Below are 26,549 nucleotides of genomic sequence, written 5' to 3'. Positions count from 1 at the left end.
GAGCCCGACGTGGGGCTCGAACTCACGAACCCCAAGATCATGACCTGAGCCGAAGTCGGACGCCAACCGACTGAGCCACCCAGGTGCCCCTAATTTTTATTTTAGAGGGAGAGTGCAAGTGAGCAGGGGTGGGGCAGAGGGAGAGAGAGAAAGAATCAGAAGGAGGCTCTGCTCTGTCAGCACAGAGCCCGACACAGGGCTCAGTCTCATGAACTGTGAGATCATGACCTGAGCCAAAATCAAGAGTTGGACACACAACTGACTGAGCCACCCAGACGCCCTAGTCAGCAAGTTTTACTGAGCATCTACTCTGTGCCAGACAGTGAACATAAGAGACAACAACTACTCTCATGGAGTTTACGTTCTAGAAGAAGAAATAGACTTCTACAGAGAACTCTCAAAACCACAATGCTCAGTGAAAAAAAAATTGCAAAATTATACACAGAATGATTCAACTTACAAGAAATTTAAAAACTTACCAAACAACAGTACATCATGGTAATAGATAATTTATGTCTCATCAAAGTACGAAAGCCTATAAAACATACAGGCCCAGAGCTCAGATCACCTAGTGTAGATCGACTCTCCCTCCTACTCGCTGAGAGACCTTGGGGACAAAACTTGACCTCTCTGTGCCTCAGGTTCCTCTTCTGTAAAATGGGGGTGGAAGAGGGACGAAGAGAGAAAGGGGTGGGGAACTTTAGTATTCATAATGTTTGATTTTTCTTTTAAAAAAAAGAGGAAAGGGGTGCCTGGGTGGCTCAGTTGGTTGGGTGACTGACTCTTGATTTTGGCTCAGGTCGTGATCCTACAGTTCAGGAGATTGAGCCCTGCGTCAGGTGTATGAACCTGGGATCAGACAGTGCATCAGGCTCTGTGCTGACTGTGGAGTCTGCTTAAGATTCTCTCTCCCTGTCTCTCTGCCCCTTTCCACAATTCATGCTCTCTTAAAAAAAAAAAAAAAAAAAGAGGTCGGGGTGCCTGGGTGGCTCAGTTGGTTAAGCACCAACTTCGGCTCAGGTCATGATCTTGTGGTTCATGGGTTCAAGCTCCACGTTGGGCTCTGTGCTGACAGCTCAGAGCCTGGAGCCTGCTTCAGATTCTGTGTCTCTCTCTCTCTCTCTCTCTCTCTCTCTCTCTCTGCCCCCTCCATTGCTCGTGCTCTGTCTTTCTATATCAAAAATAAACATTAAAAAAATTTTTTTTAAGTCAAAATTTTAACATCTGTCTTGGTGGGTGAGTATATGCATAGTGATATTATTTTCAGTATGCTTCAAATGTTTTATAATTTTAAATTTAGAGAGTCAAAGATCACAAAACAAACACTTTGACACAGTTTTCTGTTTTCCTTTTTTTTTTTTTGAAGTTTATTTATTTTGAGAGAGAGAGTGTGCAAGCGGGGAAGGGTCAGAGAAAGCGGGAGAGACATAATCCCAAGCAGGCTCCGTGCCATCAGCGCAGAGCCTGACTCGGGGCTCGAACTCATGAACTGTGAGGTCATGACCTGAGCTGAGATTGAGAGTTGTGGCTTAACCGACCGAGCCACCCAGGCACCCCCTGCCCCACTTTTCTTTTGTTTTTAATTTTTAATTCCAATATAGTTAACCTACAGTACTATATTATTTTCGGGTGCACAGTGTGGTGATTCAACAGTTCTGTACATTTTTCAGTGCTTAGCGTGGTAAGCGACAATTTTCTCTACAAGCACCCTTGACTCCCTCCACACCACTTGCCACATGGCAACCAGGGATCTGAAATATAAACTGGGCCCTGTGGCTGTTCCCTAACTTCTCTGGTCCTGCGGTATGGCCCCTCCAGGCCTCCTTCCTCTCCCACCCTGATTCGCACCCACCCGGGAGCCACCGTGTGCTCATTACTCCTTCAGGCCTCGTCAGGCCCCAGGGTGCCATGACCAGGACAGAGAAGAGCTCCTGTTCTCAAAGAGCTGCCATTCTAGGGGTGGGGAGACCAACAATAAACAAGGCAATAAATCCAGGTAATTGTAAGTACAACACAGAAAGAAACAGGATCTCGGGATAGAGAGCAAATGGATAGACGGAGAGGGTGTTAGGGGAGGCGCCTTCCAGGCAAAGCCAACAGACACTCAGCTCTCAAATTCAGGGTTCAGATCTCAGGTAAAATGCCCCCTCCCCGGCAAAGCCCTCCTTGACCTCTAGGTAAAACAACCAATCAATCAGTGCCACTTAACCATCATCATAATTAAGTAAACACATGACCAGTCGCTTGGTGTCTGTCTCCCTCCCTACAACACAAGCTCCTTGAGGGCGGAAGCTTGCCCTGTTCCACATCCTGTGCTTATCAGAGTGGCTGTAGGCACTCAATCAATATTTGTTAAAGACAGAAACCGCGAGTCAGGCAGAATGATGTCTATACCAGCTTCCAAATTCCGCAAATGTGATCGGCACAATTCCCGAGGACGAACATTACCCAGCCAACAAATCCTTATACTGGAAATATGTTTAGGATATATGCTTTTTCACTACATAATGAGCCTTTTAATGTTGAAAATGCTAGTGAGAATGTTAGAAAGATTGTAAGGGTGATGGAACACTGCAGGGTCTGGGAGCGAACAGTTATTTCAGTGATAGTATCACTGCTTTAAAAAAAAAACCAACAAGGGGTGCCTGAGTGGCTTGGTCGGTTAAGCGTCCGACTTCAGCTCAGGTCATGATCTCACAGTCCGTGAATTCGAGCCCCGCGTCGGGCTCTGGGCTGACAGCTCAGAGCCTGCAGCCTGTTTCAGATTCTGTGTCTCCCTCTCTCTCTGTCCCTCCCCTGTTCATGCTCTGTCTCTCTCTGTCTCAAAAATAAATAAACGTTAAAAAAAAAAATTAAAAAAAAAAAAACAACAAACAGCTACAATTCATAAAGAAAGCCACTGGGAGACAACAAATGAGTTTTCAAAAATTCCGTGTAAGCAAGGTAAACAGCATCAAGAAGGGTCAACATCCCGGGCCAGTGGTGGAAAGCAGGTGTGTCTGGTGGTCCTGGTCCTGGGATGCCACCAGATTTTCAACCCCACGTCCTGCAAGTCACTTGGGAAGTGGGCGCCACCCTAGTGGCAAAAGCCAAGGTGTCATTTTAGCCAAGATTTGTTGCCCGTCCCATTTGGCAATTTGATGGGAGGGCTCTGGCTTCTGGTAAAGGATTTTGTTTTCAGTTTGCTCTCCTTTTCCATGTCCTTCCTCTTTTGTGTAACTAATTGCCCTCGTGAGGGAAGAGTCAGGGAGCTCAGCCCAGAGCAGAGGAGGAATTCACTTTGGCTTTCCTTGCCTTTTCCTTGGTTTGGTCCTAAACGTGTGGTTTCCCCAACACCCCCTGCTCCCCCTCCTCCCCCACGTGGCTGCTGCGTGGCTCTATGGGACTGGCTGGAGTTTTTAAGCTCTGAGCTCTGTCTAGGCTCAAGTACAAGTCACAGAAGGCTCAGTCTAAAGAGAAAAAAAAAAGAAAGAAAGAAGGAAAAAGCCCTGATATGCTGTTCTGCCCCAAAAGTCACCTACTTCCCTGATCCTCTTGGTGTTCGAAGGACATCAGTGAACGCGGAGTCCTGGGAGCTCCAACAGGCCTCCTGGAGAGCAGCATTTTTGGAGAATCATGAAAGGGGAAAGAATTATAAACTGTGTTCTGCATTTATTGCAAATGTTTCATTTTTAAAATTAATTTAATTTTTTTAGAATTTATTTTTAAGGGACGCACAATACGACTGGGGGAGGGGCAGAGAGGGTGAGAGAGAGAATCTCAAGCAGGTTCCACACTGTCAGCGAAATGCCAGACATGGAGGTTGAACCCACAAACCGCGAGACCATGACCTGAGCCAAAATCAAGAGTCAGATGCTCAACCGTCTGAGCCACCCTGGCGTCCCCAAAACGTTTTGTGTTTCAGCTGTGTGTATATGCGGTTAGGAGGAGGGTGTGTATGTGATAATATTAACATTATTACATGGGAACAAACCCAAGGGAAAACGATGAAAGAGACATTTCAAGAAAAGTTTGTATTTCAAGAAAATGTGCATCTTCTCCAGAGAAATAAAAGATCTGTGAATAGTGATCTTGAAAACATGCCAAACGGCTTAAAGGAGAATAGAAGAGGGAGAGCCAACTTCAAGCCTCCCCCACCCCCAAATCATATAAAAGGGAAAAAGAAAAACACTGAGAAAGTCCTGAACCTGGAGACTTTAGTAATTACCATCATGCTTCAGAATCGGGAGTCATTTGAGGTCCCTGCCCAACTGGCAATAACTTCAACAGAATGAGAAATCACGTGTTCTCACCCACCTCGCGGGACGCAACTGTAGATTATGCCCACTGCTTCCAACTTGCTAGCCTGGCTGCAGAACTCGAATGAACAATTAGCAGACCTGAACTCCACATCGGTCTACTAGGTGCAAGAGAAGGCACCAGGAGTCAGGGGGCAGGCACCTCGTCCTCCAGGAGCTGACCACTCAGGTAGGAAAGATGAAGCAGAGAATTTACACATGAAAAAGGAACACAACACCAATCCTGTCTTCCCCAATACATTCCTGCAATTGGGGAAAGAAAACTGAAAGGCAAGGACAAAAAATAGAACACGATCCCTTGCGATATAGATTTGGGAGCCCGTGTTTATTTGAATGACAAATCCATCACCTGGAAAACAAGGTCTTCTACCTGTAATATATAGAGATTTGAGTTGTTGATGGAAGGGAAAGAGCCATAGGGTTTTGATCAGTTCTCTGGTGAGAGCAGCCCAGTTCCTCACGGCTGACCAAACTGTTCTGGAAACGTGGATCCTCACGGTTCATTAAACACACTCAAATTGAACATTCACACTGTGCCAGGTCTTGCGCTAGGCACTAGGGAGAGAGATAAATGGGTCCCGATTCTTATCTTCAATGTGGACATGAAAGCCAATTTTTCTCCCCAAGTTGGAATGCAGTGGTATGCTAAGTGCAATACAACAGAACTTTATATGAATTGCTTTGGCAGCACGATGGGGAATGAATGCTGGGGCCACCACCTGCAACCTCAATGACACCAAACAAATATTTCAATCATTCTCAAGCCTGTTTCTGTGGATATTTAGGAGTATCCACCTCGGATATAGTATAGTAGGGTACACTACAGGGTATAGTAAGAGCATAGTAAATGACGGTCCTTGTACATTTTTTTTGTTTATTATGCACCCTTATTATGACATTTGGGCTAGGCGGGGAAAGTTTAGTTCAGTAGGCAGAAAACGAGCCCAAAACAATGCTCAAAGCACTCATGAATATGGAGTACCTAGTTTTCCGGAATGAAATTGAGCCACATCCTACAGAGGGGCAGTTGCCGCCTCTGCAAAACGGGGGTTATTTCCACCGTGCAACACTGGGAAAACTCCCCGACCGCAAGCGCCAAGTTCCAGGGCGCAGGAGCGCACTCCATGGGAGCTAGCGTTTCCATCGGGACACCTGAGCGATCCGGACAGCTGGGCACAGTCAGGTCCCAGATGACACCGCCCAGACGTTCAGTCCCTACGCGTGTCCGCCGTCAAACCCACGTCTGGGCGGCGGCGGGATGCTCCCACCCCCCAGGCCTGCCCGCGCGCCGCCGCTCCAGGCCAGCCACGCTGACAGGGCCTCCCAGACCAATCACACAAAGACGAAAACAGCCGAACGTCCCTTCCTGGAGCGACCTGCCTTCTCGGAAGTCGATGCGGTCGGGTCTCGCCTTCCTCTCACTAGCGGGCTGGACGCCAGGCCTCCCTTAGCAACCGCGGCCTCTAGCAACCGACACCCTCGCTACCCTCGGTCTCGCAGGTGCTCTCTGCGCAGGCGCAAAAGGGGTGGGCCCAAGTCTTCCGCCGGCGACCGGCGTTCCCCGTGTGCTCGGGGCGGGGCTTGCGTGATGGCGTCACAGGGCGGGGCTTCGGGCGCGGGAAGAGGCAGCGGGAGAATGGAGGTGCGGGAGAGCGGCGGTGGCGCAGGAGAGCTGGGGGCCCAGGACCCTGCCCCCGCCTCCGGCAAGACCGCGGGCAGCGCGAGCCACTACGAGCTGCCGTGGTGAGGACCTAGGCCATAAATGATGGGCGCTCTGGACGTGTGGGTGGGCGAGTGGGCGGGCCGCGTCCCGTGGGGAATCCAGGGGCTGGAGCTTGTTCCAGGGGCTCCTTAGCGGAGCAGGAGGTCCCGGGACGGCGTCGAGTACATTAGTATTTGGAGAGGGCGAGGGATGCGCTTCGTTGACCCCACCTAGCTCAAGAGTGGCCGGTCTGAGGTCTGGGGGGGGGGGGGTCCTCGGTCAGAACCGAGACCTGTGATCACAGACTGTTTTAATAGCCGCCTCCTGTGACCACCCACTCAGCACCCGGCGCTGTGCCTGGGGCGACTCTGATGTCGGGAAGCGTTGGTTGCAGATTCGGAACTCGGGGTTGCGTGCACAAGGTGCATCCTGGGTAGCTAAGAGGAGCTGGTGACATGGGAAGCCACCTCACGGGCACAGGTGTGATATGGATGATCCGCTCCGGTCCCACTCCCTATGCGCGTGGTAATGGCTTTACTCTCTCGCCTGTGTGTGTGCCCATCCTTCCAGACCACCCCTCTTGACCATAGCAGGCACCTAAATGGAGTGCAGTACAGCCCACTGGGCTATCCACAGCTGCACTGTCCAGTCCCCCAGCCACTAGCCACTTGAGTCTATGGAGTGCACTGGAAATGAGGCTAGTCCCAATTGAGATGGGCTCTAAGTGTACAAAATACACTGGATTTCCAGGACTTAGTATTTAAAAAATCTCATTAGTAATTGTTACATTGACTACATGTTGAAATAATACTCTTTCGGATATATTAGGTCCAATAAATTATTTAAAAAAAATTTTTTAATGTTTATTTTTGAGAGAGACAGAGCACAAGTACGTACGGGGAAGAGAGAGGGAGACACAGAATCCATAGCAGGCTCCAGGCTCCGAGCTGTCAGCACAGCCCCTAGGTTCAATAAATTACTAGTAAAATTAACTTTACCCGTTTTCTTTTTATTTTAAAAAAAAATTTTTTTTTGAAATTGAGACAGGTAGTGTGGGGGAGAGGGGCAGAGTTAGAGAGAGAAGGAATCCCAAGCGGGCTCCACTCAGCACGGTGCCCAATGCAGGGCTCAACACAGGGCTCCATCCCATGACCCTAGGACCACGACCTGAGCTGAAATGGAGTCACATGCCGAACCAACTGAGCCACCCGGGTGCCCCTTTTTACCTTTTTTAAGGTGGTTGCTAGAAAGTGTAAAATTACACATGTGGCTTAAGTTACATTTTTTATGCACAACACTAGATGCTTACTTCATTATACAAAACACACAACTGTCATGAGCTTCCACTGGATAGGGAAAGAATAGAGAATCGACAAGTAGACATGTATATTTGCTGATGACAGGTGGCATGGGGTAAGTGGGTCTGGTGGTCAGGGAAGGCCTTTGATGAGCTATTTCAGCCAAGGCTGGAATTCAGGGAGTAAGCCATGTGGCAATGTGGAGAAAGCTTTCAGGCAGGGGGAGCCCCTCCGAAGGCCCTGAAGGAGGAACATGTTTGCCTTGTTCAAAGTCTAGCTTAAATTTCAGCACCTACATTCCTCGGTGGTGATTCCCTTCCTCTGGGCTTCCACAGCCCTTGTATTTTTTATTTTTTTTTTAATGTTTTACTTATTTTTGAGAGAGCGCAAGCAGGGGAAGGGCAGAGAGAGAGGGGGACGGAGGATCTGAAGGGGGCTCTGTGCTGACAGCAGCGAGCCTGATGCAGGGCTTGAACTCACAAACCTTGAGATCATGATCTGGGCCAAAGTCAGACGCTCAATCGACTGAGCCACTCAGGTACCCCAACCCTTGGTTTATATAACCAGTTTAGCACCGTAGTAGGATTTGTTAAGCTCTGTAGGCTTGCTAATAGGAAAGGCCTTTAGAGCAAGAACAATGTCTCGCTCGTTACTATACCTTCCACTTTGCGGCCCTTAACATCTCAAACTCCTGGGACGCCTGGGTGGCTCAGTCGTGAGATCAGGCCCCTAGTTGGGCTCTGCACTGACAGCGTGGGGCCTGCTTGGGATTCTCTCTCTCTGCCCCTGCCCCATGCACACACCGCTTTCTCTCCCTCAAAATAAATAAATAACTGAAAAAAAAAAAAGATCTTGAACTCCTTGCACAGTGCTTGCCACCTGGAAAGGGCTGAGTAGGAACAAGAAACGAGTTGAAACAAGCATGCTTCAACGGCTGGTCTTGGAGGAGAGCTCTTTATTGACTGTACTGTGTGTCAGACAAGCTTCTTTGCATGAGGCTGCTTCTGGAGGGGATGCCGGCCGAGGGTAAATCAGAGAGTATAATAAAGGGCAGAGGGGGGCGCCTGGGTGGCTCGGTCGGTTAAGCGTCCGACTTCAGCTCAGGTCACGATCTCACGGTCCGTGAGTTCGAGCCCCGCGTCGGGCTCTGTGCTGACAGCTCGGAGCCTGGAGCCTGTTTCCGATTCTGTGTCTCCCTCTCTCTGCCCCTCCCCTGTTCATGCTCTGTCTCTCTCTGTCTCAAAAATAAATAAATGTTAAAAAAAAAAAATTAAAAGTAAAAAAATTAAAAAAAAAAATAAAGGGCAGAGGAAGTACTAGTGGTCACATCATTGCAAATCCACTCCCACTTCTGTTCTCAGAGCTCGAGAAGGTCATCTTCTTGTGACCTAGCTTGCTTACTAATTTAAAAGGAGAGAAGCATGGCTCTGAGTAAGCCACTAGCCTGTCCACACAGGATCACAGGGCCGGCCTGTGGAGTCTGTCTAGCCAGCCCTGCGGTGCACCTGGCAGAAGTCTGCAGAAAGTGGCAGGTGAGGGACGACGAGAAGGGGGCTTGGTTGCGCCCGGGTCCGTCAGATCAGGTGTCGGCGCCTCATGTTCTGAGACTCTGTTGTGACGGGCCGACTGTGCCGCTGCACAGTGTCACGTTGTTCCAGATGGCCCGCGCTGGCCCTTCTCCAGCAACAACAGGTGTTCCTCTGCTGCGGAGGGTTTGAAGCCTTCGGCGCACAATTCTTAGGCGCTTAACCTTTCAAATGGCACTGAGATGCCTCTTGAAATTTAAAACCTGCAGCATTTCCTATATTTATTTATTTTTTTAATTTTTTTTTCAATGTTTTTTTATTTATTTTTGGGACAGAGAGAGACAGAGCATGAACGGGGGAGGGGCAGAGAGAGAGGGAGACACAGAATCGGAAACAGGCTCCAGGCTCCGAGCCATCAGCCCAGAGCCCGACGCGGGGCTCGAACTCACGGACCGCGAGATCGTGACCTGGCTGAAGTCGGACGCTTAACCGACTGTGCCACCCAGGCGCCCCACCTATATTTAAATTCAATGTATGTAGCCTTCTTTTTTTTTTTTTTTTTTTTTTTTAACATTTTATTTTTGAGACAGGGAGAGACAGAGCATGAACAGGGGAGGGTCAGAGAGAGGGAGACACAGAATCTGAAACAGGCTCCAGGCTCTGAGCTGTCAGCACAGAGCCCGACGCGAGGCTCGAACTCACGGACCGTGAGATCATGACCTGAGCCGAAGTCGGCCGCTTAACCGACTGAGCCACCCAGGCGCCCCTATGTAGCCTTCTGACAGGGCTCTCGGGATTGCCTTCTGGTGCTTTCTTTTGGGCCTTCTGAAAATAGTCCTGTCAAGATCTTTATGTGTTTTCTTAAAAACAGGGTTGAAAAATACAGGCCAGTGAAGTTGAGTGAAATTGTCGGCAATGAAGACACTGTGAGCAGGCTGGAGGTGAGTGATTTTTTTTGTTTTGTTTTTGAGCTGATCTTAAGTCACATTCTTGTGGCTTTGACAAGCTCAAGGCATTTGCAGGAAGACGGCGGAGATAGTGAGGGGCGGGGCGGGCCTGGAAGCCAGAAGAATTAAGGGATGGAGAGACAGTCTGGAGAAGACTAGAAGCCATAGTGGATAACTTCACATGTTTAAAGGGCTGGCTAATTGGAGGGGGTTTCTCTGACTTGTTCTGTGTTGTTCTAGAGCAGGGATGGCAAACTTTTTCTGTAAAGACCTACTAGTCAATAGCTTAGGCTTTGCAAACCATGTAAGGTCTTTGTCCAATATTCTTAATTTTTAATTTTTAAATTTTTTGTTTGTTATTTTTTATTTAAAATTTTTTTTTCATTTTTAATGTTTATTTTCCAGAGAGAGAGAGAGAGAGACAGAGAGTGTGCAAGCGGGGGAGGGGCAGAGAGACAGAGACACAGAATCTGAAGCAGGTTCCAGGCTGTGAGCTGTCAGCACAGAACCCCACGCGGGGCTTGAACTCACAAGCTGTGAGATCACGACCTGAGCCAGAGTCAGATGCTTAACTGACTGAGCCACCAGGCTCCCCTAAAATTTTTTTAGTGTTTATTCATTTTGAGAGAGAGAGAGAGAGCGTGCGTGCAAGTGGGGGAGGGGCAGAGAGAGAGAATCCCAAGCAAGCTCTTTGCTGTCAGCACAGAGGCTGACGTGGGGCTCGATCCCACGAGCTGTGAGATCATGACCTGAGCCGAGATCAAGAGTCAGACGCTTAACCGGCTGAGCCACCCAGGCACCCCAATATTCTTAATTTTTTAAAACAATCCTTTAAACGTGTAGAAACTGTTCTTAGCTAGGGGGCTTATAAAAACAGGCCTTAGGCTGGATGGCCCCCACCTCCCCCCAACACCTCTTTACAGTAGTTTGCCAACCCCTTCCTAGAGGGACTAAGTGACAGGACAGCCGGCTTCAGGATGACAGGAATAGGAACAAGCAGAATTGTTCACCGCAGAGCAAGCTTTGAAATCCTAGTTCTAGAGGTCTTCAGGCGGAATCTAGAAGCCCAGCCGTTTGAGACCTGACAGAGACAATCTCTGCAGTAACTGGGACTTAGACTTCAACAGCTACCGAGATATTTATTTCTTTTACACCTTTGCTCATTTTACAGATATTTGAGTATCTTTCGTGGGCCACATATGGTCCAGTGTTAGGAGCTGTTGATAGAAGGGTCAACAAAATAGACATGACCCCTGCCCGTGTGGGATTTAGTCTCACAGGGGCTGAAATCAACAGGTACTGTGATGAGCAGTCTGCCAGAGGAGGTACAGGCTGCTGTGGAATCAATCAGGGAATAAACCTGCTCACAGTATCTTAATTCTCAAATGGAACAAGGGACGGCAAAGATAGGTAAGCGAGAGTTAGCCAGACAATGGGACCGGGGGGCGGAGCTAGGGAAGGCAGCAGGAATGGCATGTGCAAAGGCCCAGAGGTGAGAGGGCCTAGCTTGCTCTGGGGGAGGGGCGGGGATGCCATCTGAGTGGAACACACAGAACAGTGCTTTCCAGACATTAATGGGTGTAGGAATTGCCTACAATTAATTAATTAATGGGTGTAGGAATTGGTAGCAATGCAGATCTGATCCAGCAGGTCTGGAGTGGGGCCAGGGAATCTGCATTTCTGACAGGCTCCCAGAGGATGCCGATGCTGCTGGTCCTTGGAGCCCACAGGGTAACAAGCCTGTAGAGCGTATGTATGGGGAGGTATGAGAAATGAGCTGGTGAGGTGAGCATGGCCTCATGAGCCCTGTGGAAGAGTTTGGGCTTCATAGGGAGGGTGTTAAGGAGTCCTTCAAGGGCATCAGTCAGGTGCAAAGGTTTTAATAGATGTGCATTCTAGAAAATTGGGAAATTGGTTGTGGTTGCAGTAGGGAAAATGCATGGGAGTGGGGCGGGATTAAAGACCAGTTAGCAGCCAGTTAAAAGCGATCCAGGAGAGAGGTCATAGACAAAGGAAGTGGCAGTGTGGCTGAAGAGAAGGAAATGGACTTGAGATAAAGGAAAAAGGATGGCCAGGCCTCTGTAATTGAGGCACTATGTGGGGCAGGGGGTGTAGGGGAGGCCCAGTCCAGGATAGCCATGACCTCCCGGTTCCCGGCATGGGCAATAGGATTGACAGTCCACACAAGGGGAAGCCTGAGTGGGGTTTCAGGTGTGAGGGGGAATGAGGACTTTGGTTCGGAATATGCAGAGGTGAGAGCTCCGTGGGGCATCCGCGTGGAGAAACTGGTGGCCGTGCTAGTCCACAGGGGGGGCCTGTGTGGCTGCGGACGCATGGTGCCTCAGGTCTGCAGATGAGTCCGTTCTGATGCACATTTCTTTCTTCAGGTCTTTGCAAGAGAAGGGAATGTGCCCAATATTATCATCGCTGTAAGTACCTGGTCCCGGCCCTCCCTGTTGGACGTCTTAGAGTCTCACTTGCCCTCCAAGAGCCTAAGTGCGCAGAGCTTCCTGGTCAGAGAGGCCCATGGCCACCGAAGCCCTGGCCCTTCCTCTTGGCAGGGAAGCGTTCCGCTCCAGGTGGTCAGGAGGCCTGTGGGTTGGTGGCCGTATTGATTTGGGGTGGGGGTTTGAGGGGGAGGCGAGCGCAACAGTGGGGAACAGTAACTCGAGAGCTGAGGCGAGTTCATTCTGTCGGCCTGAAGCCCCCTCGATCTCCTCCTAGGGCCCCCCAGGAACGGGCAAAACTACAAGCATCCTGTGTTTGGCACGCGCCCTGCTGGGCCCAGCATTCAAGGACGCCGTCTTGGAGCTCAACGCCTCAAACGACAGGTACACCTGGGAGTTAGGACCCCCTGAAGGGTGACGAGTGTTTGAGGTTGAGTTGCCATAGAAACCGCCTTTCTGCAGTTCTGTGTTGTACCTGGAGTTTGTCTCGCCAGCTCTGTGTTTTCCTTTGATCCTCCCCCGTGAACAAGAATGAGAGTCTCTAGCCTGTAGACGAGGCATCATAAGCACTTGAACTGCTCGTCTACTTTTTTTTTTTTTATGTTTTTATTTTTGAGAAAGAGGGAGAGTACGAGCAGGGGAGGGGCAGAGAGAGAGGGGGGGACAGAGGATCCAAAGCAGGCTCCACACTGACAGCAGAGAGCTTGATGCGGGGCTCGAACTCATGAGATCATGACCTGAGCTGAAGTCGGACACTCAACTGACTGAACCACCCAGGCAGTGCCACTTTGTGTTTTTTTTAATGAAAGTTTTGTTTTTTTTAAATGTTTTTAGTGTTTATTTTTGAGAGACAGAGATAGAGCACAAGTGGGAGAGGAGAAGAGAGAGAGATAGACACAGAATCTGAAGCAGGCTTTGGGCTTTGAGCCGTCAGCACAGAGCCCGATGTGGGGCTTGAGCCCACGAACCACGAGATCATGACCTGAGCCAAAGTTGGACACTTAACCAATGGAGCCATCCAGGTGCCCCTTTTTTTAGTGAAAGTTTTAGAAGTTATTTGTATTTTCTTATTATTTGTTTATTTATTTATTTATATTATGCTTATTATTTTGAGAGAGAGAGAGCAGAAGCGGAGGAGGGGCAGAGAGAGGGAGACACAGAATCCAAAGGAGGCTTCAGGCTCTGAGCTGTCAGCACAGAGCCTGACGCAAGGCTCGAACTCACGAACTGCAGGATCATGACCTGAGCCGAAGTCAGACGCTTAACCAACTGAGCCACCCAGGTGCCCCTAATGTTTGTTTATTTTCGAGAAAGAGAGTGAGCCAGGAAAGGGTGTAGAGAGAGAGGGACAGAGGATCCAAAGTGGGCTCTTCACTGACAGCACAGAGCCCGGTGCAGGGCACGAACTCACGAACGAAGACATCATGACCTGGGCTGAAGTTGGACGCTTGACCGACTGAGCCACCCAGGCGCCCCTAAAAATTATTTTTAATTTTTGTGGTAAAATACACATAACCGTAAAATGTGTCATCTTAAAAAATTGTTTTTAAGATTTTATTTTATCTTTCTAAGTAATCTCCACACTCCACGTGGGGCTTGAAGTCACAACCCCCAGATCGAGAATCACACGCTCTACCGCCTGAGCCAGCTGGATGCCCCCCATCTTCAGAATTTCCAAGAGCACAGTTCAGCAGCCTTAAGTACGTTCACGCTGTTGTGCAGCCATCCCCAGAACTCGGTTCCCTGCAGAACCGAGAGTGGATATCCATTCAACCACAACTGTCCATTTCCTTCTCCCCCAGCCCTGGGCAGCCACGTTTTTACCTTCTGTTTCGACGACTTTGACTCCTCTAGGGACCTCTCGGAGGTGGAATCCTCTAGCATTTGTCTCTTCCTAACGGGCCTGTGTCGCTCGGCATAATGCCCTCGGGGCTCTTCCGTGTTAGAACAGGTGTCAGAATACCCTTCCTTTTTACCACCGAGTAGTATCCCCCTGCGAGGACGGACCGCCACATTTTGCTTATCCTTTCCTCTGGTTCGGCCCCCTGCATCGCTTCCATCTTGTGGCCGCTGTGAACATGGGTGTACCAACAGCTCTTTGAGACCCTGCCTCAGTTATTTTGGATATATGCTCAGAAATGGACTCGCTGGATGATTCTCGGCCACTCAGTTTAGATTTTGTAGGAGCCGCCACACTGTTTTTCCACGGTGGCTGTGCCACTTTGCACTCCTATCAACAGCGCCCTGTTCCCCGACATCTTCACCAACGCTTGTTATTTTCTGTTTTCCTTGGTGGTGGTAGTCATCCTGATGGGTGTGAGGTGCTGTTTGCTCTTTTCTTTTTTTTAAGTTTATTTATTTTTGAGACACGGAGAGACAGTGCGTGAGAGGGGGAGGGGCAGAGAGAGGGAGACACAGAATCCGAAGCAGGCTCCCGGCTCCGAGCTGTCAGCACAGGGCTCAACGTGGGGCTCGAACCCACGAACTGCGAGATCACAACCTGAGCCGAAGTCGGAAGCTTAACCGACTGAGCCACTCAGGCGTCCCCTGTGCTGTTTACTCTTTAGATAAAAATAGTAGAGGATTATGAAATGAGGAACCGTTGAATAAAAATGTCTGTCTTTGGTGATTTCTTGAGGCATGGTTCTCAGCTCTTTATTTATTTTTTTAATTTTATTTTTTTAATTAAAAAAAATTTTTTTTTTAATGTTTTATTTACTTTTGAGACAGAGAGAGACAGAGCATGAATGGGGGAGGGTCAGAGAGACAGGGAGACACAGAATCTGAAGCAGGCTCCAGGCTCCGAGCTGTCAGCACAGAGCCCGACTCGGGGCTCAAACTCACGGACCGTTAGATCATGACCTGAGCCGAAGTCGGACGCTTAACTGACTGAGCCACCCAGGCGCCCCTAATTTTTTTTTTTTAACGTTTATTTATTTTTGAGACAGAGAGAGACAAAGTATGAACGGGGGAGGGTCAGAGAGAGGGAGACACAGAATCTGAAACAGGCTCCAGGTTCTGAGCTGTCAGCACAGAGCCCGACGCGGGGCTCGAACTCACAGACCGCGAGATCATGACCTGAGCCGAACTCGGCCGCCCAACCGACTAAGCCACCCAAGCGCCCCGGTTCTCAGCTCTTTAATTTAATTTTCCTGTGGGTCTTTTTTTTTGTAAATGTTTATTTATTTATTTTGAGAGAGAGAGAGAGAGAGAGCGCACGTACGAGCATGACTGGGGGAGGGGCAGAGAGAGAGAGAGACAGGATTTGAAGCGGGTTTTGCACTGACAGCAGAGAGCCCGATACGGGGCTCGAACTCACGGACCGTGAGATCATGACCTGAACTGAAGTTGGACGCTTAACTGACTGAACCACCCAGGCGCCCCTATACTTTGCTGGTTTCGAAGATCCATACATCCCTGAAACAGGCAATGCCCTTCAAATATGACTAATCGCTCATCCGTTGTCGCAAATGGCCCTGGGATTGATCCATTTTGTAAATACCGAGTCCGGATGTCAGATACAAGTAGGTTCTAGCCTATTGTCACTTCTTGTTCTACTCACACTTGATTCGTCAGACTCACTACTTTTGAAAACTCTGGTGGCTTATCTTGAGAAAATGGCCCATAATTATAAAATAGTTCCAACTTTAGATTTATTAACACCAATTCGAACAATCAGTACAAGGATTGTTTTTTTTTCCATCTGTTTCCTTCCGGTCCCCTTCGTATACACCGCCTACCTTCAGGTCTTGACCCCCGTAAACTACCCCGTGCATGCTGGTGGGCACACATCATGGGAGATGAGAGAAGACTGTCACGTGACCTTTTAGCAAAAACGGGATGGTCAGGTTCTTGTCACAAGATCCCGGGGAATGAAGTCCTTCCTGTCGAATGACTAACTGGATGGAAATATATTTTATTTTTTGTCCTCGGAACTACACTGTGCATTCCTTGATGCTGAAGTTTGAGAAAATTCACCGACGATGCTGGCATCGTGGGGTGGTCTGACTGTGGTCAGCCTCACCGTCCTCATTAGCGTCTGGGTGCTGTTCTTTGTCTCTCTGTGGTCATTTTCTGATTTATCTGATAATATGGAATGCCCTCCTGTCATCTGTTTTCTCGTTGACGTTGTAGGTGGAAAAGGAAGCGTTTTGAATTTTCAGCTGCGGTCGATGAATGCTTTAAAAACAACAAAGAGGGCGTATTTGAACTTCTTTTGTACCTGGAAAGGGAGTGCAGTGCCCCTAGGGACACAAAACACTGGAGGGTAGGGCGGTAGTGACTGTTTTCCACACGACTGGCCAATGGCACCCGTGTAGGCGAGTGCAGCAGCCTTGCGTTTTCTTAAGACAATCCCCTTTTTAGCATCATTGGGAATAATTGATAAGTAACGATGAAATAGTTACTAGGATGATGACACTGCCAGTTAGTCTGAAGATACAGAGTTTCAAGAATAAGGTCGCTTAGACCCATGATGGACCCCAGATTATAAAAGGGTCCGTTGGGACTCCTAGGGTAATTGCAAGATAAAATGAGTTTCATCCCAGCAAAAGAAGTAAATTTGGTTTTTGGGAGACCTCCAAGAAAGAATAAAAGTAACGAACTGTTGATCCTTATAAAAAGTTCAAATTGCCCCAAAATCCTAGAAACGAAAGTCGTTTCCATGGTGGCGTTCCGGGGGTTGGAAGTCCCTATGAAGGCACTTGGACTTGTCTCAGAAGGTGACGGTACCATTGTGCCTTGTTGTTTCAGGGGCATTGATGTCGTGAGGAACAAAATCAAAATGTTTGCCCAGCAGAAAGTCACCCTCCCCAAGGGGCGGCACAAGATCATGATCCTCGATGAAGCAGACAGGTAGAGTGCTTTGCCAAGTATAGACGTTGACCTTGACTTCTCAGTCCCCTGTCGGACTTAATATGAAGTCGGGAGGGAAAACTCTCACCTTTGCACTTTTGGGGCAGATTGGCTTATCGCATCTTCAGAAAGCGATTTTGTAGTGGCCTGAGCCTTGAACCTTATCTTTATTAAGTAACTTACAAACATTCATCTAAGACATAAGTCAGTTAATGTGTTCGTTCCAACATCACTTACGTGAATCATTTAAATGATGCATTTTTTTCATTGTGGTGAAATACACATAAAGTTTACCATTTTAACCATTTTCAAGCATCCAGTTCAGTGGTATTTAATCGTCCTAACCCTCTGAGGTGGGTCATATCATTATCTCCTTATAGGTGACTTTGAGGCTTACGTAGGATTTTTTCGTAGTGCGTTTTATTTATTTATTTATGTATTTATTATTTACTTAAAAAAGATTCCGAGTGTAGTTGACACAGTGTTACATTAGTTTCAGGTGCACAACATAGGGATTCAACATCTATACATTACGCTGTGCCCATCACAAGTGTGGCTATCGTCTGTCATTGTGCGACACTGTTATATCACTATGTTTCCCTATGCGGTGCCTTTGAAAATTTTTTTCACGTTTATTTATTTTGAGAAAAAGAGAGCAGGGGAGGGGCAGAGAGAGGGAGAGAGAGAATCTCAAGGAGGCTCCTCACCGGCCGCGCAGAGCCCGACTCAGGGCTCAATCTAACCAATCGTGAGATCGTGACCTGAGTGGAAATCAAGAGTCGGATACTTAACCGACTAAGCCGTCCAGACGCGCCTATGCTGTACCTTTAATACCTGTGACTTACTCGTTCCGTAACTGCAAGGCTGTGTTTCCCTCTCCCCTTCACCCCATTTTGCCCTTCCCCGCCCCGGCTCAGGTAGTTTGCCTAAGATCCCATAGCGGTGAGTGTCTCACCTCCCTGCCTGTGTGAGACCCGCGCGGATCCCGGAGAAAAGCTGAGCGTGCTCAGTCTGGAGATCAGGGCTCCCAGGGTCTCTAGGGAGGGTTTTGTGTCCAGTGGGCCCTGGGTCCCAGTGGCGAGCTGCCCCTGTGTTTTCCTTCTCAGTATGACCGATGGAGCCCAGCAAGCCTTGAGGAGAACCATGGAAATCTACTCCAAAACGACTCGCTTCGCTCTTGCTTGTAACGCTTCGGATAAAATCATAGGTGAGGGTCAGCTCTGCGTGGCATGGGGTCCACACGTGGCGCTCACGTTGGCTCTTTAGCAACAGAACAGCAGGGGCTTTTTGATTGCCTGCCGTGGGCTGAGCACTACAGAATCAGCTTTTGCATTTAATCTTCTGTAATTCTATGTGAAGGTATTATCAACTCCACATTAGAGGTGAGAACACTGGAGCTCAGAGAGGTCGGGTCGTTTGCCCAAAGTCACACAGCAGGCGGAGGAGCTGGGACTGGAATCCCAGGCCCATGTGACTCTTGCGCCATCGCAGGCACACGCGACACTTTGATCTGTAGGTAGCGCCACGGTCCCTGCCTTGCTCCAGACGTGCTCCTGCACTTTCTGCCGGCTCTGAGCGCTTGGTACGGTCTCAGTCTGCACGTGGGGCTTTGTCATTACCAGGAACTGCCCCCTCTGTGGAAGCTTACCCGTCAGTCCGCTCTGACCGGGCGCCTGGCCGGCCCTCCTCGAGGTCTGTCTGCTTCCTCACTCACAAATCAAGAGTCCACACTCAGCCCGACCAAACCGCCCCTACTGATTGCTTTTAAATGCGAACTCATCGGAACTAATTGCTCTTCTTATCGGTGCTGATAAGCCAAATACGTAATTAAGGTTATGTTATGGAGCTTCCTGGTTCCAGAGAAGTTGAAATGGACTGACTCTTAGGACTCCCAGGATTTTTTAATGCACATAACAGGAGTGCATTCCTTGAAGGCGTGTGTGAGCACAGGACAGACAGGGAGACCCGAATGGGGCTTGGGGATCGTAGAGAAGCTGCTGTCATAGTCTAAATCTAGGGTGAGGGGCAGCTTCTGGAATTCTGCATCTGTCTGTCTAGCGGTTCTCTGCCCTGGCTGTGGTCAGAATCTCCTGTGGAGCCCTTACAGAAACCACAAGATGTCCCGTGCTCACCCTGGACTGGCTGGGCGGTGACACCCAGCACTGACTCGCCAGCAGGCTGTGGCATGTGGGTGTCTCTATCCTGGAGGGTCTTTTTCCCCTTCTGGAAGCTGCCTGGGGCAGTGCTGGGGAGAGGCCTCTCCTGTTGCCGCTTCTTGGTTGATCCTTTGAAACTTGGCCCTCATTTCGGCGGAGAGAGCACAGGCTGGGGGCAGGGAGCGCGGTGCCGGCGTGGCTGATGCTGATGCACGCACAGTGCCACCAGGCCGCCCTCTGGGGACAGCCTCACCCTCCTGTCCCTTCAGAGCCCATTCAGTCCCGCTGCGCAGTCCTGCGCTACACAAAGCTGAGCGACGCCCAGGTCCTGGCCCGGCTGATGACCGTGCTGGAGCAGGAGAAGGTGCAGTACACAGACGACGGCCTGGAAGCCATTATCTTCACTGCCCAGGGAGACATGAGGCAGGTGCGTGTCGCTGCGGCCACCTCCTAGGCTCGTGCCCCGGGTCCCAGGGGGAAGTAGGGAGTGGCCGCTATGCAGACAGGGCACAGCCCCGGGGCGGGGAAACCCCACACGCCATCCGGGCCTGGGGCTGATGGAGGGCAGACCTGTGGGGGGGGGGGTACTGCTCCCACGCCGGGTGAGGGGGTGGTGGGAGGAGCCCGGGAGGGTAGGGGGAGGAGCCCGGGAGGGGGAGGGGCAGGACCGCAAATCTCCCTCCACGTGCGCTTGTTCCTCCACAGGCGCTCAACAACTTGCAGTCGACTTTCTCGGGATTCGGCTTCATCAACAGCGAGAATGTGTTCAAGGTACAGGAGCCGGTGGGGCCCCCGGGGTCCTGCACCTCGGTGTTGCCACCGCCGGCTGTGCTGGGGCCCCTGCTCCGGGTGTCCGCGTGTGCTCGCCCCCGCGCAGACTCCGGAGGGTGTCGGGCGCGCCCCCGCACGTGGGGAGGTGGCCTTGGTCGCTCACCCACCCCCAGGGTCACCCCGAGGGCCCTCATGTGGCCCTGCTCGCAGAGGTTCTCAGCATCTGGTGGCCGAGGACGCAGGCTTCCGCTGTGCGCGCCCCGAGATCACATGGTCCCACTGCTGGAGGGCGAACGCTGAGCCCCTGCCCCCCCCCCCACCCCCCCCCCTCCGCCTTCCGCACCCACCCAGCCCAGGGACAAAGATTCCCGCTCTCCCACATTGGCAAAGGGTTTTCCTCCCGGGAATACTTTTGAAAACTGGCTAGTGCATCCTGACAACTCGGGGTCTGCGTGCTGGAGACCAGCTTCCCCCTTATTTGGGGGTAAAGGCTGGGTAGAGCTCCCCATGTATTCAGACCTTAGCAAGTTCGGGGGGTAAAAAGAGCCGCGTTGAAAGCCTGTTTAGCCACTGGTGGCGAATGTGTTTTCGAGGACACTCTGGGAACTTGCTTAGTCTCCTCTAGGTAGTTCAGGCCCCGGGTCATCTGGGAGCAGACGTTCCAGGGCTGGAGGGTTTCTGAGGGAAGTTAACTGAGCTGGGAAGACAAATCCCAGGGCGGCGGAGGGCAGCAGGCGTTTCATTGGAAGTTGTACATGTGGATCCTGAGCTGGAGGGTGGAGTGGGGTCTCCGGGCCAGTGGAGGCAGGGGCAGGGGGGCGGCCCCAGGCTCAGTGACACCCCCCGCACCACCTGCAGGCTCTGGAGTGAGGGACCCTCTCCGGGGAATCCGGTTCCTATTCCAGGTAGGAGGTCGGCCCACGAGAGCTCCCGGTTCTTAAGTGGATTCTGAGCGGTTCCGGGCAGGCCCTCCCGGGACCTCGTGACCTGAGGTGTGTGGCTGATGGCTTCCAATAAGACAGAAGATTCCGTCAGCCCCTGTTCGCTCAGCTTGTGCCTGGGGAATCTGTAACGACGTGTCAGAAGCTCTTCCTCACTGGGGAGGGGAACACCATATTCTGTCTGGTGACTCATCTGGTGGTGAGAGGGACGTTTCCAAACCTGGTCGTGTTTGCCGGAGAATTCGAGGAGGAAAGCCAGCTGAGAGGTTACACCAGTGGCCCCCCAGTTGGTCTGTCGGGGCTCCTCCCCAGATGGGCCCCCTCAGCCCCTGACAGGCCTTCCTTTCCGGTTTGCTCAGGTCTGCGACGAGCCCCACCCCTTGCTGGTGAAGGAGATGATCCAGCACTGTGTGAACGCCAACATCGACGAAGCGTACAAGGTTGGCCTCGCGCCTGCGTCCCTGACACGGGGGGAGCCTCTCTGTGCTAGGGACTTCACAAGCGTTGTTCCACTGAATTCTTTTTTTTTTTTTGAGAGAGGGTGTGAGTGAGAGGCAGAGAGAGAGAAAAGCGGGGCTCACCTGAAGGGGGCCTCCTGCTCACCCAAAATGGGGCTTGAACCCACAAACCGGGAGATGATGACCTGAGCTGAAGGCAGATGCTTAACCGACTGAGCCACCCAGGCACCCCCTCCACGTAATTCTTAGAACAAGGCTAGGAGTTGGGTACGCGTCAGAGGGGAAAACTGATTGCGGGAGACTGAATTTCTCGCTCTAAATCCCACCGCTGACAAGCACTCAACCTGCGATTCAGAATCACACACGCTTGTACTATAATTACATCCCCCACGAGGGGACTTTGTTGACCCAAGACCAGCCCAACTCCTTACGTGTCAGTGACACCATCGGTCTGTGGAGGGAGACTTCATCCTCTGGCCCTGCCTGAGGAGTGTGGGGATGGCTCACTGGGACCCAGTGGCCCCTGGTCGTCTAGGAGAGGCAGGACCGGGGACTTCTAGACTCATTATGGAGTCCAGTCCCAAGTGCAGATCCCAGGGGGCATCTTCAGGGTGCCGGTGACCCTCAGGTCCACCAGGGCGGCAGTGGTACGATTGAAGTCCATTGACCCGATTCTGGGAGGTCCCCCACACCCGGCTGCCAGCAAACTAGGCCAGAGGTGGACTGGGTTTAGGGGCCAGACGTAACGCAAACCCGAAGGGGAGACCTGGGCAGAGACCCCAACACACAGCCTTTATAAGGGCAGCCTTCAGATTTATGAACACTCAGCTTCCTTACCCCCTGCGTCCGTCCCAGGATGCCACCAAAGAAAACAGCTGAGCCCGGACCCCGCAGTCTGGGTGGGCCGGGTGGGGTTGGAACTGGGGCCTGGGGTTGCGAGGGCAGGAGGTGGAGAGAACTCGGCTCCAGTGGGGGTTTGTTCGAGGCTCGGCTTGCAGGGGGAGCGCCTTGTGACCTGCAGCTCCGGAGGGCACAGCAGACAGACGGTTCTGCCTCTTCCCCCAGGACTCGCTGGGATGATTCATACGGCTTTTTCGGAGCCTTGGATAAAAATACTACGTGGCCGTTGTAGTAGACCGTGCAATGCTTTTTCAAACGTTTGTGATGTTGGGGCGCCTGCCTGGCTCCGTGGATAGAGCGTGCGACTCTTAATCTTAGGGTGCCGAGTTCAGGCCCCACATGGGCATGGAGCCTACTGTAAATAAATAAACAATAAAACATTTGTGATATTCTCTCTGCTTGTTGGGAGACTCATGACCCCCCAGGCGACCTGGAGGGTCTGCCCACCGGCCGTTCCCCTGGATCGCTGGGTTGCCCAAGATGATCCGTCCACTCCCTGCAGTGTGACGGACCCAAGACTGGTGTGACTTCAACTTCTTGTCGTCCCCCCGCCCCAGTACCCTTGTCACCACCTCGTCTCTTCCTGTTTAGATTCTCGCTCACCTGTGGCATCTTGGCTATTCACCGGAAGACATCATTGGCAACATTTTTCGAGTGTGTAAAACCTTCCAGATGGCAGAATACTTGAAACTGGAGTTCATCAAGGTCAGTGAGAGTACAGCGATGCCCCCCTCTCCCCCAGGGAATGCGGGCCACGTCATGGGCTCTTCGTTTTGCTCACGGGCCTGGCCCCTGGAAGGCACGTGGCGAGTGTCTTGACCACAGCAGAGGCCGGCGGCTCATCGACTGGGGGCCGGGAGATGGTTGAAGCCTGTCCTGCCTGTCAGCGACCTTGGGTTCCTTAGGGTGGCTCTTCATTTGCGATTGATTTGTTCGTTTACCCTTAAGGTCGGGTTAATTGAGGTACAGTTTACATAGAGTACAATCAACCTCTTGGGTGCCTTCTGTTGACAAAAGTGCCCAGTCTCATAAACGCCATAGCTTTATGATTCCCCGTTCCCCAAAGATATGTGCCCCTCTGTAGTCAGCTCCTCCCCCCAGCATCTAGAAGCCATTGATCTGCTTTCTGTTTGCAGGGACAGAATTTTCCAGAATGTCCTATATAAATGGAATCAAGTACAAGGGAGCCTTTTTTTTTTTTTTTTTTTTTTTAAGGAAGAGAGTGAGCAGGGAGAGAGCAGATGGGGAAAGAGAGAGAGAGAGAATCCCAGATAGGCTCCACACTCATTGCAGAGCCCAATACGGGACTCGATCCCAAGACCCTGGGATCATGACCTGAGTCAGACACTCAACCGACTAAACCACGCATGCCCCTCCCCGCTTTACCTATGTATCTTTTTTCTTAAAATCTTTTTGTTGTTTTGTTTTTGGGGAGCCTTTGAGTCTGGCTTCTTCTACTTTGCTTAACGCATTTAGGATTTGTTCACGCTGTCGCGGTGGGTCCTTCCTTTTACTGCCGAGTGCGTTCCACGGTACGGATGAAGCACGTTTGCGTGTTCGCCAGTCGGAGGACGTTTGGGTGTCGGGGTTATGGGGACTCCACATAAGGCCACCGTACACATTTGTGTGCGTGAATGTGTGGGAATGTGAACGTAAGTTTTTACTTCTCTGGGGTCACTTCCCAGGAGGTGAGGTTGCTGGCTGTAACGGGAAGGGTATGTCGAACTTGTCAAGAAACTGCCAAGCCGATTTCCGAAGCGGCTGTGGTATTTTGCATTTCTGCCAGCAGCGGGAGGGTTCCAGATGATCCCTGGCCTGGCCGGCAACTCGGAACGTTTGGTTGATTTTTTTTTTAAAGCCATTCTAACAGATGCGTAGTAGTATCTGGTCATAGCTTTATGTGCATTTCCCGGTGACCGAGGATGTCGAGCTCTCTCCCATGTGTTGATTTGCCTCCCACAGTCCTTAGCAAAGCAAAGTTCAGCTGGGTTGTTTTCTTGTTCTTGAGCTTTGAGAGTTACTTCTATATTCTGGCTGCAAGTCCTTTATCAGGTATGTGTTTTACAAATATTGTAATATTTTTTCCAAGTCTGTTTTTTTTTTTTTTTTTTTTCTCTTTAAGAGTATCTGACAGGGGCGCCTGGGTGGCTCAGTCGGTTGGGCAACCAGCGTCACTCAGGTCATGATCTCACAGATCGTGAGTTCGAGCCCCATGTCGGGCTCTGTGCTGACAGCTCAGAGCCTGGAGCCTGCTTCGGATTCTGTGTCTCCCTGTGTCTCTGCCCCTCCCCTGTTCACGTTCTATCTCTCTCCTTCAAGAGTAAATAAACATTTAAAAAAATTTTTTTTAGTTAAAAAAAAAAAAAGTATCTCACAAGGAAATATCTCGACATCCTCTTAGAAAAAAATAAACCGAGCTTTAAACGTAACCTGTTACGACTTAGAGTTTATTTCCCAGCTGGAGTGTGAGTTCATTGCATCGAGTTTAAGTAAACTATTAGTTCGAGTTAAAAATAAAACCTAAAGTGCTCCCTCATGTATTAACCAGATTTATGTTTGCTTTGTTTTTCAGGAAATTGGATACACTCACATGAAAATTGCAGAAGGTGTGAACTCCCTTCTGCAGATGGCAGGGCTCCTGGCCAGGCTGTGTCGGACGACAATGGCCCCGGTGGCCAGTTAGGGGGCAAGAGTCCTCCTTGTCCGTCCGTCCCAGTAGTCAGCGCCTTCTGATTTGGACAAAATGCTGCCTTAGATCAGCATGCGGACGCACCTTCCTCTCACACAGTCGTGGCCTTCGCCTTCACGCGGCTTCCACGATAGTTTGCACTCAGCCTCAGACCCACAGATGTGGCGACAGGATGGGAAGGCCCCAGAGAACCTCCGGGGCATGGCATCCGATCTGGGCACGTGTGGCGTTGCAGCTAATAAAAAAGCTGGCCAGGGGCACCTGGGTGACTCATTGGGTTGAGCGTCCGACTCTTGATCTCGCTCAGGTCATGAATTCAAGGTTCATGAGCTCGAGCCCCGCGTCGGGCTCTGTGCTGACGGCACAGCCTGCTTTGGATTCTCTCTCTTTCTCTGTCCCCCTCCCCTGCTCGTGCTCACTCTCTCTCTCAAAATAAATAAGCATTAAAAAAATTCAGTTTTATCAGCAGTAAGGGGGCAACACAAGGCCAGGAGGAAAACCGGCTTCCTGTCTCTGCCCCCAGCATCCCTCAAGTAGAAAAGGTGATTTAGGAAGAGACCGACCAAGCTGATCTCAGTTCTTGCAGAAGCCTGCTGCGATTTACTACGGAGACAGACCTCTCAGAACAGCCTGGGGCAGCGGGCCCTTCGGCAGGACGGGCAGCGATCACGGGACGGTGTTACTGGCTATCCTGTGTGTGCATGCTGCCGTAGAAATCCCCAGGGAATTTTATAATAATTTGCATGACTGTTCCCACCCCCCCCCCCAAGGTACTATTTTTTTCAAATTATAAAAAATCTCAATTGTACATAAGTGGAAAGAATGATGCAGGGAACTTCCCATATCCACCACCCATCTTAACAGTTTTACCAACATAGGGCCATTCTTGTGTCCTCTCGTGTTCCCACCACCCTCCCCCATTCCGGTGGTTGAAGCAAATCCCTGATGTCGTGTTACAGGGGTTGGGGGTGACTCAGCTCCTGTGATTGGTGGTCTCGTGTGAAATCTATCATTGAGAACAGTTGTGTGTTGGGGTGCCTGGGTGGCTTGGTTGATTAAGCATCCGACTTAAACTTTTAACTTAAAAAAAAATTTTTTTTTAATGTTTATTTACTTTTGAGAGAGAGAGAGAGAGACAGCGTGTGAGCCGGGGAGGGGCAGAGAGAGAGGGAACCACAGATTCCGAAGCAGGCTCCAGGCTCCGAGCTGTCAGCACAGAGCCCGACACGGGGCTCGAACCCATGAACTGTGAGATCATGATCTGAGCCGAAGTCAGATGCTTAACTGACTGAGCCATCCGGGCACCCCAAACTTAACTTTTTTAAATGTTTTACTTATTTTTGAGAGAGAGAGTGTGTGAGCAGGGGAGGGGCAGAGAGAGGGAGACACAGAATCCGAAGCAGGCTCCAGACTCCGAGCTGTCAGCACAGAGTGCGACACGGGGCTCGAACCCATGAACTGTGAGATCATGACCTGAGCTGAAGTTGGACGTAAATTTTTTTTTTTTTTTTTTTTTAAGAAAAAGAAAACAGGTTTTTTTTTTTTTTTTTTTTTAAGAAAAA

General features: G+C 50.5%; 1 protein-coding gene and 1 long non-coding RNA gene across 2 annotated transcripts in view; both read left to right on the top strand.

Annotated features, from left to right (window-relative positions):
* Positions 1-26,549, top strand: part of LOC131500804 (uncharacterized) — a 92,328-nt gene that overhangs the window by 64,736 nt on the left and 1,043 nt on the right. The window contains exon 2 of the long non-coding RNA XR_009256470.1: positions 25,295-26,519. This is a non-coding gene — a long non-coding RNA (uncharacterized LOC131500804). The remainder of the gene's footprint in view (positions 1-25,294; positions 26,520-26,549) is intronic.
* RFC2 (replication factor C subunit 2) lies at positions 5,886-25,247 on the top strand. Its single transcript, XM_058710275.1, has 11 exons — positions 5,886-6,041; positions 9,696-9,765; positions 12,159-12,200; positions 12,496-12,602; positions 16,971-17,072; positions 18,179-18,279; positions 19,498-19,655; positions 19,934-19,999; positions 21,300-21,380; positions 22,890-23,003; positions 24,871-25,247. The coding sequence occupies exons 1-11, from the start codon at positions 5,887-5,889 to the stop codon at positions 24,979-24,981; spliced, it is 1,107 nt and encodes a 368-aa protein (XP_058566258.1). The 5' UTR covers position 5,886; the 3' UTR covers positions 24,982-25,247.

Source organism: Neofelis nebulosa, chromosome 18, assembly GCF_028018385.1.
Source record: "Neofelis nebulosa isolate mNeoNeb1 chromosome 18, mNeoNeb1.pri, whole genome shotgun sequence".
Classification (NCBI taxonomy): Eukaryota; Metazoa; Chordata; class Mammalia; order Carnivora; family Felidae; genus Neofelis; species Neofelis nebulosa.
The sequence above is the reverse complement of the archived record's forward strand: the minus strand, read 5'-3'. Positions and strand labels throughout refer to the sequence as shown.

Coding starts and splice junctions, on each gene's coding strand:
- RFC2 (XM_058710275.1), top strand. CDS start 5,887: ATGGCGTCACAGGGCGGGGCTTCGGGCGCGGGAAGAGGCAGCGGGAGA. Junction 18,280..19,497: donor CGCTTCGGATAAAATCATAG/GTGAGGGTCAGC, acceptor CTGTCCCTTCAG/AGCCCATTCAGTCCCGCTGC. Junction 19,656..19,933: donor CCCAGGGAGACATGAGGCAG/GTGCGTGTCGCT, acceptor GTTCCTCCACAG/GCGCTCAACAACTTGCAGTC.